Source organism: Mobula hypostoma, chromosome 20, assembly GCF_963921235.1.
Source record: "Mobula hypostoma chromosome 20, sMobHyp1.1, whole genome shotgun sequence".
NCBI classification, from domain to species: domain Eukaryota; kingdom Metazoa; phylum Chordata; class Chondrichthyes; order Myliobatiformes; family Myliobatidae; genus Mobula; species Mobula hypostoma.
Genome location: NC_086116.1, coordinates 57810039 through 57823821, shown reverse-complemented (window position 1 = coordinate 57823821; position 13783 = coordinate 57810039). Strand labels below are relative to the sequence as shown.

The 13783-nt window shown below is 41.7% G+C and overlaps 2 protein-coding genes across 5 annotated transcripts in view; one reads left to right on the top strand and one right to left on the bottom strand.

Annotated features, from left to right (window-relative positions):
- Positions 1-4883, top strand: part of klhdc10 (kelch domain containing 10) — a 60717-nt gene extending 55834 nt beyond the window's left edge. For all 3 annotated transcript variants that reach the window (XM_063073012.1, XM_063073011.1, XM_063073013.1), the window contains 2 exons: positions 368-507; positions 2056-4883. In XM_063073012.1, coding sequence (XP_062929082.1) covers positions 368-507; positions 2056-2265 — 350 coding nt within the window. In that variant the 3' untranslated portion in view covers positions 2266-4883. The remainder of the gene's footprint in view (positions 1-367; positions 508-2055) is intronic.
- A 10-nt stretch (positions 4884-4893) lies between these two features.
- Positions 4894-13783, bottom strand: part of cax1 (cation/H+ exchanger protein 1) — a 67344-nt gene continuing 58454 nt past the window's right edge. For both annotated transcript variants that reach the window (XM_063073009.1, XM_063073010.1), the window contains 5 exons: positions 11114-11256; positions 10366-10460; positions 8572-8650; positions 7306-7414; positions 4894-6089 (listed from right to left, as the gene is read on the bottom strand). In XM_063073009.1, the coding sequence (XP_062929079.1) occupies positions 6016-6089; positions 7306-7414; positions 8572-8650; positions 10366-10460; positions 11114-11256 (500 nt within the window). In that variant the 3' untranslated portion in view covers positions 4894-6015. The remainder of the gene's footprint in view (positions 6090-7305; positions 7415-8571; positions 8651-10365; positions 10461-11113; positions 11257-13783) is intronic.

The following is a 13783-nucleotide window of genomic DNA, read 5'->3' as shown; positions in this document are numbered from 1 at the left end:
TGCAAGTGCTCCCTGAATAGCCTCCACATTTGTTGTACATTTTTTCTGTGAACATCTGTTCCCAATTTATGCTCCCATGTTCCTGCCTAATAGAATCATAATTCACCCTTCCCAATTAAATACTTTCCCATTCTGTATGCTTCTGTCCCTGTCCAAGGCTTCCAGGTCTATGCTAAACGTCAGGGAGTGGTGGTCACTATCTGCAAAATGCTTGCCCACAGAGAGATTGGGAGCCACACTGCCTATAGTTGTGTTGTCTGAAGCTGAGTATTGACCTAGACATGTATAAAATTCAATTTTTCTTTCATGTTATTGGGTTATTGATTTGGCATTTAGTAGATGAGCTTAATTTGATCAATTTTTACAGATGTGTATGTCTGTGGTGGATATAATGGTGAGGTGATACTAGGGGACCTGTGGAAGCTCAGTTTACAAAATTTCCAATGGGTTAAACTGCCTGCAGAAATGCCTGAGCCAGCTTACTTTCACACTGCAGCAGTCACCCCGGTGAGTAAATACGCTTTCATACCAACTGTATTACAGGTGGCATTACCTAGGCTTGAGTTGGGTTTAACCACCACCAACACCCATCCCTTCCACTATCCTGTGGGTGTCACTGATGTAAAATAGTAATTGGAACTTTATTTTGCCTGTTGAACATGGGTCATTGTAGTTGAGGTTCATTATCTTGTTAAATTTAACCTTAAGATCTCATATTTTGCTTTGGAATGACTTGCACACCCACAGCTGCAGATAGCTACAAAATTAGGAGCCTGTGATGTGCAGGTGATCCTAATCAAATGCATTTTACTACAACAAAGACAAATTACTGGAATACTCGACAGGTGTAGATACCTCTGTAAAAAGAAAGTTAACATCTTAGCTTCCTACTATCATTCACTGCCGTTTGTAATACTGCACTAAGTTAAGAAACATTGAGGTCCATTCTCCCTCAATGACTTTAAATCCATTTTGCAAGAGGTCATTGTGAAAAATTCCAATGTCTGCATGAATTCTAGCATCATTCAGGCCATTTCCAAAAGTAACCATATAACAATTACAGCACGGAAACAGGCCATCTCGGCCCTTCTAGTCCGTGCCGAACTCTTACTCTCACCTAGTCCCACCGACCTGCACGCAGCCCATAACCCTCCATTCCTTTCCTGTCCATATAGCTGCCCAATTTAACTTTAAGCGACAACATCGAACTTGCCCCAACCACTTCTGCTGGAAGCTCATTCCACACAGCTACCACTCTCTGTGTAAAGTTGTTCCCCCTCATGTTACCCCTAAACTTTTGTCCTTTAACTCTCAACTCATGTCCTCTTGTTTGAATCTCCCCCACTCTCAATGGAAAAAGCCTATCCACGTCAACTCTATCTATACCCCACATAATTTTAAATACCTCTATCAAGTTCCCCCTCAACCTTCTATGCTCCAAAGAATAAAGACCCAACTTGTTCAACCTTTCTCTGTAACTTAGGAGATGAAACTCAGGCAACATTTTAGTAAATCTCCTCTGTACTCTCTCAATTTTATTGACATCTTTCCTATAATTCAGTGACCAGAACTGTACACAATACTCCAAATTTGGCCTTACCAATGCCTTATACAATTTAAACATTACATCCCAACTCCAATACTCAATGCTCTGATTTATAAAGGCCAGCATACCCAAAGCTTTCTTCACCACCCCATCCACACGAAGCTCCAAAAAAGCAGGTCCAGCCCTGTTTACTGCAGGATATTTCTAGCCTAACTTTGACAATATATAACCATTCGTTCTCCACTCTTCTGGAATGAATTGCTCTTGAATTTCTGTCTGCACTAGTCTAACCCTGATCACTGTTTCAATCTACAGGCCACAAACTCTGCCTGTCTTTAAACTGGCAAGGTTGGAGTAAGTGGACAGAGTACATTCCTCTGACACCAGCGATGAAAAGGGAACTAGATAAAAATCTTGCAGCAGTGAAAATGCACACAGACATCCCTGAGGTGATGCTGTAGGAATTTATTTTCCTTGTAAGATTTAACAGTCTTATCATTGTCTTGCAGGCTGGCTGTATGTATGTACATGGTGGAGTGGTCAACATTCATGAGAACAAGCGGACTGATTCGCTCTATAAAATCTGGCTAGTGGTGCCCAGCCTGTTTGAACTTTGTTGGGAGAGGTTACTGAAGAGCCTCCCGCAGTTAACACAGTTCTCCACTACACAGCTTCTCAATTTCGGACTCACACAAGGACTTGTGGAGAGACTTAAGTGATTGCTGGTAAAGGGATGGAGGGAGGCCCTTCTGCAAAGTGGGTGATGTTGGAGGAAGCTGCTGGAAAGAATACTCCTCAAGGCCTTATCTGCCATAAGTGTTGGATGCCTGTTATTTCTAAACATCCTGTCACTTCTGCATCAAGTGCCACTGACTGATCCCAATTTTCTCTCTTCCTCAACCCAAGGGGAACTCGTTTTAAAATGTTGATTTTAAACTTGTCCTTGCCCCGTGGTTACTCTGGTTTTCAGAGGCAGGACACCCTGCCCCTGATTGGACTTTGCTTAAAGTCCTAAAATTTCAGCCCAGTTATTTATTAGTTATTTATTGGTGATGGCTGCGTTTCCCTCCTATGTGCACTGCATTTTGGCAGGTGTTATTTTTAATTCTAATTTCAATTGCTGTCAGACCTGCATATATCAAATATTTCTGTCTTGAACTTGGATATCTACCTTTTCCTTTCCCACCACAATCTTCACCGTTTTGTTTTTGATTTGCTTTAAATCTGTTGTTTTCTGAATGTTTTGAACTCTTCCTGCTTTAGTCTTGAAGCAATTGGCATCCCTGAAAGGTGCAGAGATTTAATGAACACTTGGAATTTTAAGCTCTTGCTCGAAGTTGAGCTGAGCTGTGTCAGGCTTTACTCAAGAAACTCATTTTAAAAATGAAGGGATCAAAATGTGGATTTATTCCTTTTTTAAATTGCTTAGATGACCAGATTTAATTTTTTTAAATCTAAGGTTTTCTTTTCCCTTTTGTAAAATTTAATAAAGCATGATTGAATTAATTAAGTGTTTATCACTACATTTAAAGTATTGTATGTGACCTGTAAGACTACAGGTACGTGGGAAATGGGACAGGTCACCTGGAAAGAGATGGCTATGTCAGACTATTCAGTTGGTCTGGATGAGTTCAGAATTTTATTGATCATTACAACTTCAAGGCAAACTGTTCTTGTAGTTGTGAGTACAAGAGTGTTTTCAGTACTTGAGCAATTTTGCTAATTATTGCTATCTTCACTTGAAGCAAAGTAAACTTGGATCACACTGGGAGTGAGGTGGAGAGATAAAGTGTGGCAGTTACTGATTTGACTTGAATAGTAGAAATATACATTGTATCAATAGCTGTCTAATTGTAATTTTTTTCATTTAAACTTGATGTTCCTTGTATAATTTAAATGACAAGCTAGCTTTCCCATCCTGTTTCACTAATGTAATCCACTTCATGATATAAATCATCTTCTATTTTGAATCTTCAGGTTAATGTCCTGGTGTGGTGTAAGGTCTTGAACTTAAGGGTTCTACCTCTGTTCCAGAAGTTTTTAGTTCTGTTTTGAATAACCTCGTGCTGAATTGGTTAATTTACATGGTGCAGACTTCTGTACAATTTTAAATGTGTCTATAGGATACCGCAAAGCAGTGCAAATAAACTAAACTGGCATTGGCAATTTAGATGGCTAACCTTGAGGACCAAATCTTTCACTCCTTAGATTGTCCTCAAATTTTTAGTGAAGCAGTGTTTATGAATATACCTTAGCAACTCTAAAGACAATGATGCCGAAGCTGACTGTGGTGATCAGTACTTACCATGCCTTATGCATATTAAAATTATGATTTAATGGTAAACTTTAAATACAAGGAACAGTGAAATTTCTACATTACTACAGCACATCACTCATGGGCTGAGTTTTGACTTCAACAAAATAATTGCCTTCTGAATGCTCAAAGGCAGCCACGTTGAGTGTTATGCCATGTCTCTGTAGGATCAGCTTGGCTTTTTTATTTAGATAAAGTAAATGCACCAGCTACAATCAACCAGTTTTGGCTGAAATTTACACCATCGGGCCTTGCTGCCTTGCAAGGGTTCACCCCCTGAAAAGTCTGATGTCTGCTTCCAAGATAGATCATAAGGTCATCGGATGCTGCAGATCTGAATGCATGCAGATTTGGATGCAGTTAAACATTCTCTCAGTCCCAACACCCACTTAGAAATGTTGAATTACCATCTTCAGAGCAGGATGTAAAAATAACTTAAAACTAGCAAAACCCCATCCACATATCATCTCCACATGCATATTCAGTACCAGTACTTGGCCAATTAACTGGAGAAAATCACCACCAATTGCACAAAATGTGATCTCTCTACCCCGGAGTTGCAAAGCATTGAGTTGAAGATTCATACAGTGTATCAAATATTTGGGAGGTGATATTGTGAATCTAGGCACAATACTTAAATGTCTGTTAATAATCAAGCTGCTGTAAAATTGTTTCCCGAGATGGAATAGTGTATGGTTATGCACTTTGGGAGAAGGAATAAAAGCATAGACTATTTTCTAAATGGGGAGAAAATTCAAAGATCTGAGATGCGAAGAGACTTGGGAGTCCTTGTGCAGGATTCACTAAAGGTTAATTTGCACTTTGTGTCAGTGGAGAGGAAGGCAAATGCAAAGTTAGTATTTGTTTTGAGAGGACAAGAATATAAAAGCAAAGATGTAATGCTGAGGATGTATAAGGCACTGGTGAGGCCTCACAGAGTATTGTGAGCACTTTTGGGCCCCTTATCTTAAAAAAGATGTGTTGACATTGGAGAGGTTTCAAAGGGGATTCATGAAAATGATTCTGGGAGGTTTCAAAGGGGATTCATGAAAATGATTCTGGGAATGAAAGGCTTAGCATATGAGGAGGGTTTCATGGCTCTAGGCCTGTACTGGGTGGAATTCAGAAGAATGAGGGCCAATCTCATTGAAACCTATCGAATGGTGAAAGGCCTAGATCGAGTGAATAGAGAAGATGTTTCCTGTGGTAGGTGAGTCTAGGATCAGAGGATACAGCCTCAATAGAGGGATGTCTATTTGGAACAGAGCTGGAGGAATTTCTTTAACCAGCGGGTGATGACTCTGGAATTTGTCACAGGCAACTGTGGAGGCCACGTCACTGGGTGTGGTTGACAGGTTCTTGATAAGGCAGGACATGAAAGGTTATGGGAAGAAGGCAGGAAAACGGGTTGAAAGGTAAATAGATCAGTCATGATCAAATGGTGGCACAGATTCGATGGGCAGAAGCGTGTAATTCTGTTCCTCTGGCTCATGGTCTAAACACAGGAATAGCGAGAATCATTGCAATAGACGTTCCAGAAGGTTTTAGCTTAGGTGCCTGTAAATAAAGTGTTAAACTTCAGTTGTTAATAGAGATACAAATTTTACTTTAAATAAACTTGAGTTTACTTATATAAATATATTTGGCTACTTATAGTCCTTCAATTGTAGAGCAAGTTATTTAAGAAATGCAAATTTTCTCAAATTGTTTTTAAATCAAGTTATTAGTATACACATTTACATCTCACAAAAAATAACAGGAAATTACATCTAGATCAAATAGCAGCCAATGGAATCACAACCAGGAATTGTTAGCTAGGGTAGTTTAGAGTTCTCAGACTTCACTGGGGATCTTCCAAAACAGAACCTCCCATAAAAGAATGAAAAGTAGTTTTCCCAAATTCTCCTCTCCAAACCAAACACGAAGATTGTTACTGAAACCCAGACTGGATGATAATACCACAGCTTGACTGCAAATGGCATCTGTCAGTCGCTTAAGTACGTGCGGGAATCCTTATAACTTAATGCTGATCTGAGTACAGTTAGACAGTAGCAGAAAATGACGATGCTTGCGAAGAATTCTTGGCTGTTGATAACCATGATAGAGTTATTCAATCAAACTGTCCAAAACGACAAACTATTCGCTGAAAGCACCCTCAGCACATGCTTCGAGATGGAGCAAAGTAATACATGGCCATGATGATGAGGTAGACTACCACCAACGCTGTGCCTGGAAAGACAAGTGTCAGGGTCAAATGATAGCAAATGTGCACTCCAGAAGATTAGTTAAAGCAAAAACCAACCTGTGCTGAGGAATGAAAGGATTACTGTTCTCAGCTTCACACATATGTGGCTCATTTGGTCAAAGGGTCTATGTCTGATGTACATTCTACGATTCAAGATCTCTGCTTGGTTCCAGTGCTACTGGAACTTAGCTCAAAATCAATCCCCACTCCTCTCGGGTTTTACACAAAGCAAATCACATTTAATCAAGCACGAAGTTCAGCCCATGCTGGAAATCTTGAGCAACATTCACAAAATACTGGAGAGACTCAGTTAACAGCATCGATGGAGGGGAATAAACAGTCAATATTTTGGTTCAAGACCCTTCACCATAAGTGCCAAATATTTATTCCCTTCCTTTCATGCTGCCTGACTTGTTGAGTTCCTCCAGCATTCTGTGTGTTGCACATCGAATTAATGTTGTTTCCATTCAACCAAAAAGAAACATCAAACAACAGGAATTCTGCAGATGCTGGAAATTCAAGCAACACACATAGAAGTTGCTGGTGAACGCAGCAGGCCAGGCAGCATCTCTAGGAAGAGGTGCAGTTGACATTTCAGGCCAAGACCCTTCGTCAGGACATCAAAGAAACATCAATCAGGGCTCTTATTTAATACAAAAACAGAACAGTAAAATCTTCCTTACATATATTTTTCTTTTGTCCTGGCCCACAATGAACAACTGGCTTTTGGCTAAAGGTATGAAAGCTCTCTGTACAACTCAGCTGCTGAGTTCAAGTGTGTACAGTCGATAAATACTTCACGGCTTGCAAACCACTTTGGGATGCCTCCAAATGTATAAATGGAAACCTTCATAGATAAGCAATCAGAATAGTTTCGTACAGATGCTCACCAGCAGAACACAGCTCGTGTTGGTTACTGACTTAACTCATGCCCGATGCCCAAACTGTAAGTGGGGAACACACTAAGGATCATGTAGTGAAACTCTACTATTTAAAACACATGTTCAGTGACCCAAAAAAAATCAAATCAATGCAAAGCCCAGCATGGAACAGAACATTTGATTGCACCTCAGTATGTAACAGCCTTCCCTTCTTTCAAATGCGAGACTCCGCAAAACTTTTGTTTGACATCTATTTGCCAATGTAATCGTCATGAAAATGTACTGTTGTTCATCTAAACAGTGATGCAAGTCAACCCACCTTGGAAGTAGTCGCTCTTGCCATCCATGAAAATGTAGTTCATTAAAATGACACTGAATATTGATGCCCAGAGATGGAGATCACTGAAAAGCAGATTGAAACCTACAGGCTAAATACAAAACAAACAGCTCCTGGTCAGTACTGGGCTGAAATCACTGCCTTGGCATAATATTACTAAATTAATCAATTTTAAATGCAGTCCCAATGCTCCAATTAGGGTCAAAATTAATTGCTCGTTTCTATAAAACAAGGTTGGCAAAGGTCTTTAGCTTCTGAGTAAAGGTTACATATACATCAACAGCCTTTCTTCTTCCATCACCTTCTGTTTGTACCTTCTAGACTTTATCCTGCACAGATAATTTACTCAAATTCCACCTCTTTCGCCCGATGAACATCATCTGTTTTGTGACTTTCAACGGGCCCCACACTTAATTCGGATTTCTTTACTGGGCATATGAATTCTTACACCATCTTATACCATTTCTTTCCCTTATTCGTCACATCCTATAAACTGCTACTCCTCTCCCTGCTTCTCCAGTTCCCTCCACCAGTTCTGAAGCTGTAGAGAAGACATCACACCCAGCTAACTGGCAACCTTGAAGATTGCCCCAACCTCTGCTCAATAAGTGGAGCTTCACTAAAGGATTTGAGGCAATTTGCAATAATTTCAGTTAATCAGCATGTTGAAATAACTGTTGTTACTGACAAAATAACTGGGCCCAGAACACGCGCACTATTGTCCCAACCATTCTTTTCACTTTTTAACCTGTGCACAAGGAGAACAGCATAGGCTCCCATCACACACACTGGTCTGAAGTCTGAACAGAAAACAGCTATTTTTATAAATAATTAGCTTACCAGTTACAGATATTGATATCTGTAAATTGTATACGTTTGAATTCTTTACTCGCAAGATTAATTGCCACTCAAAATTGAGGGGTTAAAGTCAATTGAAACTTCGAGTGGTCAGCTAATGATATTTTGAAATTGGTAAAGACAATACAGCCTTAGTGGTTGAGAATGTTTCACATCCCTCCACTACTCTATCCGGCATCCCACCCCCGGTGTAGAGGGACGCTGGAAAAGTCTTGCTCATTTGGCTTGAGTACACACTTCTGCAGTCCATCTCATCTGTAGTCAGCAGAGATGACTCCAGCCGTCTCTGTTCAAAGGTCTCACTTGACTAGAACTGCCCCACGCTATTGTCTTTAACCCTTGCCTTACTGCAACTTCTACAAGCACACCCCCAAGAAGTTAACTACTTACATAAATGACTGAGAAGAGCACCAGCACTGGGATTTGAAGCATACACACTTGTACAGCAATGGAACTTCCAACTTCTAAGCTGAGGAGATAAATCAAGGCAGATGAACCAAACAGAGCACAAAGTAGATTACAGTCTCATCCCGACAGGTTTGCAGCAGGTTTGTACTTTATGGTAAGCACACAGTTCTCATCAAAGCCTTTGCAACAAGGCATTTGATAAGGTACCCCATGCAAGGCTTATTGAGAAAGTAAGGAGGCATGGGATCCACAACTGGCTTGCCCACAGAAGGCAAAGAGTGGTTGTAGACGGGTCACATTCTGCATGGAGGTCAGTGACCAGTAGTTGTGCCTCAGGGATCTGTTCTGGGACCCTTACTCTTCGTGATTTTTATAAATGACCTGGATGAGGAAGTGGAGGGATGGGTTAGTAAGTTTGCTGATGACACAAAGGTTGGAAGTGTTGTGGGTAGTGTGGAGGGCTGTCAGAAATTACAGCAGGACATTGATAGGATGCAAAACTGGGCTGAGAAGCGGCAGATGGAGTTCAACCCAGCTAAGTGTGAAGTGGTTCATTTTGGTAGGTCAAATATGATGGCAGAATATAGTATTAATGGTAAGACTCTTGGCAGTGTGGAGGATCAGAGGGATCTTGCGGTGTGAGTCCATAGACACTCAAAGCAGCTGCGCAGGTTGACTTGGTGGTTAAGAAGGCATACGGTGTATTGGCCTTCATCAATCGTGGAATTGAATTTAGGAACTGAGAGGTAATGTTGCAGCTATATAGGACCCTGATCAGACCCCACTTGGAGTACTGTGCTCAGTTCTGGTCGCCTCACTACAGGAAGGATGTGGAAGCCATAGAAAGGGTGCAGAGGAGATTTACAAGGATGTTGCCTGGATTGGAGAGCATGCCTTATGAGAATAGGTTGAGTGAACTCGGCCTTTTCTCCCTGGAGCGACCGAGGATGAGAGGTGACCTGATAGAGGTGTTTAAGATGATGAGAGGCATTGATCGTGTGGATAGTCAGAGGCTTTTTCCCCAGGGCTGAAATGGCTGCCACAAGAGGACACAGGTTTAAGGTACTGGGGAGTAGGTACAGAGGAGATGTCAGGGGTAAGTTTTTTACTCAAAGAGTGGTGAGTGCGTGGAATGGGCTGCCGGCAACGGTGGTGGAGGTGGATACAATAGGGTCTTTTAAGAGATTTTTAGATAGGTACATGGAGCTTAATAAAATAGAGGGCTAGAGGTAAGCCTAGTAATTTCTAAGGTTCGGCACAACTCTGAGGGCCGAAGGGCCTGTATTGTGCTGTAGGTTTTCTATGTTTCTATGAAATCTACCCAGTATTGGAAGGCCTAAATAGAATGGATATAGCGAGGATGTTTGCAGTACTGGGATAGTCTAGGACCAGAAAGCACAACCTCAGAATAGAAGCACGTCCCTTTAGAACAGAGATGAAGAGGAATTCCTTTAGCCAGAGAGTGGTGAATCTGTGGAATTCATTGTCACAGATGTCTGTGGAGGCCAAGTCATTATGTATGTTTAAAGTGGAGGTTGATGGTTACCTAATTAGCAAGTGTGGAAAAGGTTATGGGGAGAAGGGTGGAGAACAGAGTGAAGAGAGAAAATAAATCAGCCATGATTGATTGGCAGAGCAGACTCAATGGGCTGAATGGCCTAATTTTGCTCCTGTGTCTTATGCTCTAAATGCAACCAAAAAACTTCCTTCAGCTGGGTATAGGCAGCCCATCAACAGTCAGAGATCATATTGTAGCCATCCCCATCAACTGCCTACCTGAGGCTGATGTTGTTCTGCAATGCAAATTGGATCCCATTAACTATCTCAGGAAGCTCAGGAATCATCGCCAAGACAGTTACACCAAGGAAGTACTGTATGGGATAGAGAAAGACACAAGAGGAAATGTAAAAGTTAGCTCATCTGTCACATGTACACGGCAATACATTGAAATGTATCGTTTGCATCAATGTGCTGGAGGCAGCCCACAACTGTTGTGCTCTGACACCAACACAGCTTGCCCACAGCTTACTAACCCTACCCTGGGAGGAAGCCAAAGCACCCAGCGGAAACACACATGGTTCTTACAGACAGCAGAGGGAACTGAACCTTGATCAGTGCCGTGCTGTAAAGCGGTAAGCTAGCCACTAGAAGGTAGTTCAGATTCCCTCCCATTTCCAGTCAAAGCTAGGGATGTGTCAAAATGATTAGGGAGAACCACTGCTTCCATTGTAAAACCTTCCACAGGATTAAATTCTCCGATCAGTCCCAACCCAGCATCATCCTTCTTCACATGAAGCAATCCAGACGTTCTACTGATTTCATCCACTGTCGTCATTTCTGACCCACGCTTTCTCCAAACTTGGGATGTGCATGTGAGGGGGGGGGGGGGAGAGAGAACAGGAGAATTTTAACTGCCTGTCTTTTGCTACACTCTACAACCACTGAGATTCTCAGAAAAGACACTTCTCAGTAAGATGATGCCCTCAAACGTTGAGCAAAGGGACGGGAATGCATGAAGACTCACCGGTGAGACTGCAGAGCTGGACAACAAGGGGTCAATGTGCTCAGACACCAACTCTGCACAGGCAGACATGCAAACAGTGGCTACAATGAGCAGTATGACAGCCCTCCATCGCGACCAGTGAATAACCACGTTGTGGCTGTGCCCTGGGAATGCAGAGACAACACAAATTAGGCCAACAAGCTTTTATATGTAACAGACAGGAGTAACTAGAGCTCCATCGGAGATAGCTCATTTTACATGCTAAATGGCAAACATCCTTTATCATTCAGCAAGTCCCTGAAGGTCAACAAAGGCCAACAATTCAAGACACCTAATGTCAAGTTGGATTCATGCACAAGTCATCACCCTTTCTATGGGAGAGGAGACTTTCAGGCTAAAGACATGTAATAGGATAATGATAGTGAGGAAAGGCCCAAGTGTATTTAACAAGTCGGGCCATGGACACTGAGCTGGTCACCCTCGACAAGCATCTCACCAGTGTCAAAAGTTATTTGGAGTCAGGTGTTCCAAAGAATGAGATGAAATTGGAGGTGTGGGTTGTAGAGGTGACCTGCCCTATAAAAAAAAGACACGCAAAGTCAGGTTACTGACTTCCCAACAAAGATCTGTTTATGTGCACCATACCTCGATCAAAACAACTTTCAGAGGACCTTAGAAGAAGAATTGTAGAGATGCACAAAGCTGGAAAAAGCTACAAAAGCATTTCTAAAGACCTGCGTGTTCATCAGTCCACAGTAAGAGAAATTATCTACAAATGGAGGAAACTCAGTACTGTTGCTACTCTCCCTAGAAGTGGGCATCCTGCAAACATCACACCAAGAGCACAATGTGCAATAGTGAAGGAGGTGAAAAAGAACCCGGGGTAACAGCAAAAGACCTGCAGAAATCTCTAGAACTTGCTAAAGTCTCTGTTCACGTGTCCACTATAAGAAAAACACTGAACAAGAATGTGTTCATGGAAGGACACCATGGAGGAAACCACTACTCTCCAAAAAAGACATTGCTGCATGTCTCAAGTTTGCAAAAGACCACCTGGATGTTCTACAATGCTTCTGGGACAATATTCTGTGAACAGATGAGAAATAAGTTGAACTTCTTGGCAGAAATACACATTGCTATGTTTGGAGGAAAGACAGCATTGCACACTAACACCAACACTGAAACACGGTGGAAGGAACATCATGGTTTGGGGTGGTTTGGCTGTCTCAGGGTCTGCTCAGCTTGTAATCGTCGAGGGAACAATAAATTCAAATTGTATCAAGACAAATTACAGGAGAATGTCAGGGTAGAAGTCCGTCACCTGAAGCTTAATAGAAGTTGGATAATGCAAGCAGACAATGATATGAAACACAAGAATAAATCAACAGAATGGTTTACAATGAAGAAAGTTTGTGTTTTGGAATGGCCAAGTCAAAGTCCTGACCTTAATCCAATAGAAATGTTGTGGAAGGACCTTAAGCAAGCATTTCATGCAAGGAAGCTCACCAACATTCCCGAGTTGAAGCAGTTTTTTTAGAAGGAGGAACAGTCTAAAATTCCTCGAAGCCAATGTGCAGGACTGACCAACAGTTACTGGAAACATTTGGTTGAATTTATTGCTGTACAACAGGGCCACACCAGTTACTGAAAGGAAAGGTTCACATAATTTCACATACTCTTTCCAACAATTACATGTAATATTGGATCAGTTTTCTCAATAAATAAATGAACAGTGAAGATCTGATCACATTTTAGGTCATATTTTTGCAGAGTGAGAGAAAGAGACAAACTTCATAGCACTATTGTTCTCTATTTTTCTTTCATTCACATGGCTAAATATCCCTAATGTATCTGCCTCTACCACAACCTCTGGCAATGCGTTCCACCACCTACCATTCTCTAAAATACTACCTCTCACATCTCCACCCCCCCCCCCACCAATACTTCCCTCCATTCAAAGCTACAGTCCCATTGGCACACATTTCCCTCTAAACACCCAAAAATGACTTGGGAAGGTGCTGCTGAAGATCACCAATTGTATTCAGGAAGCAATCACTTGTTCTCAACACCAAAGCCACCGTCAGTGATTCAATACTGAAAAACCATCTGAGCAAGGACATTCAAATCACCATCAACGCTTGCATAATAACAGCCTCAGCTACATATATTTACGCTAAGTTTAATACTGCAATTGAAATGTTATGGGAACTAGCCTCCCAGCATCGAGGATACCTTTAAAAAGTGATGCCTCAAAAAGGTGGCATCCATCATCAAGGACCTCCCCATCACCCAGGACATGCCCTCTTCTCATTGTACCATCAGGTACAGGTACAGGTGTCTGAAGACCCACACTCAAAGCTTCATCCCCCGCCCATCATCAGATTTCGGAATAGATTTTCTGAATGGAATTGCTCTACCTTTGCCCCTCTCTTTTTGCACTACTCAAGTCATTTATAGCTTTATATTATAACGTATTGCAACATCTGCTGCCATAAAACAACGGACTCCCACAACTTGGGCCTGTGGTACTAAACTTGATTCTGATAGACCATACGGCATAGAAACAGGCCGTTTGGCTCATTATGTCTACACTTAACCAGTGGGTACCAATTGGTATTAATCCCATCTTCCAGTAGTTGGCCCACAGCCCTGTTGTGTGAAGTGTTCATCTAGAATGCTGCCAGCAACTGC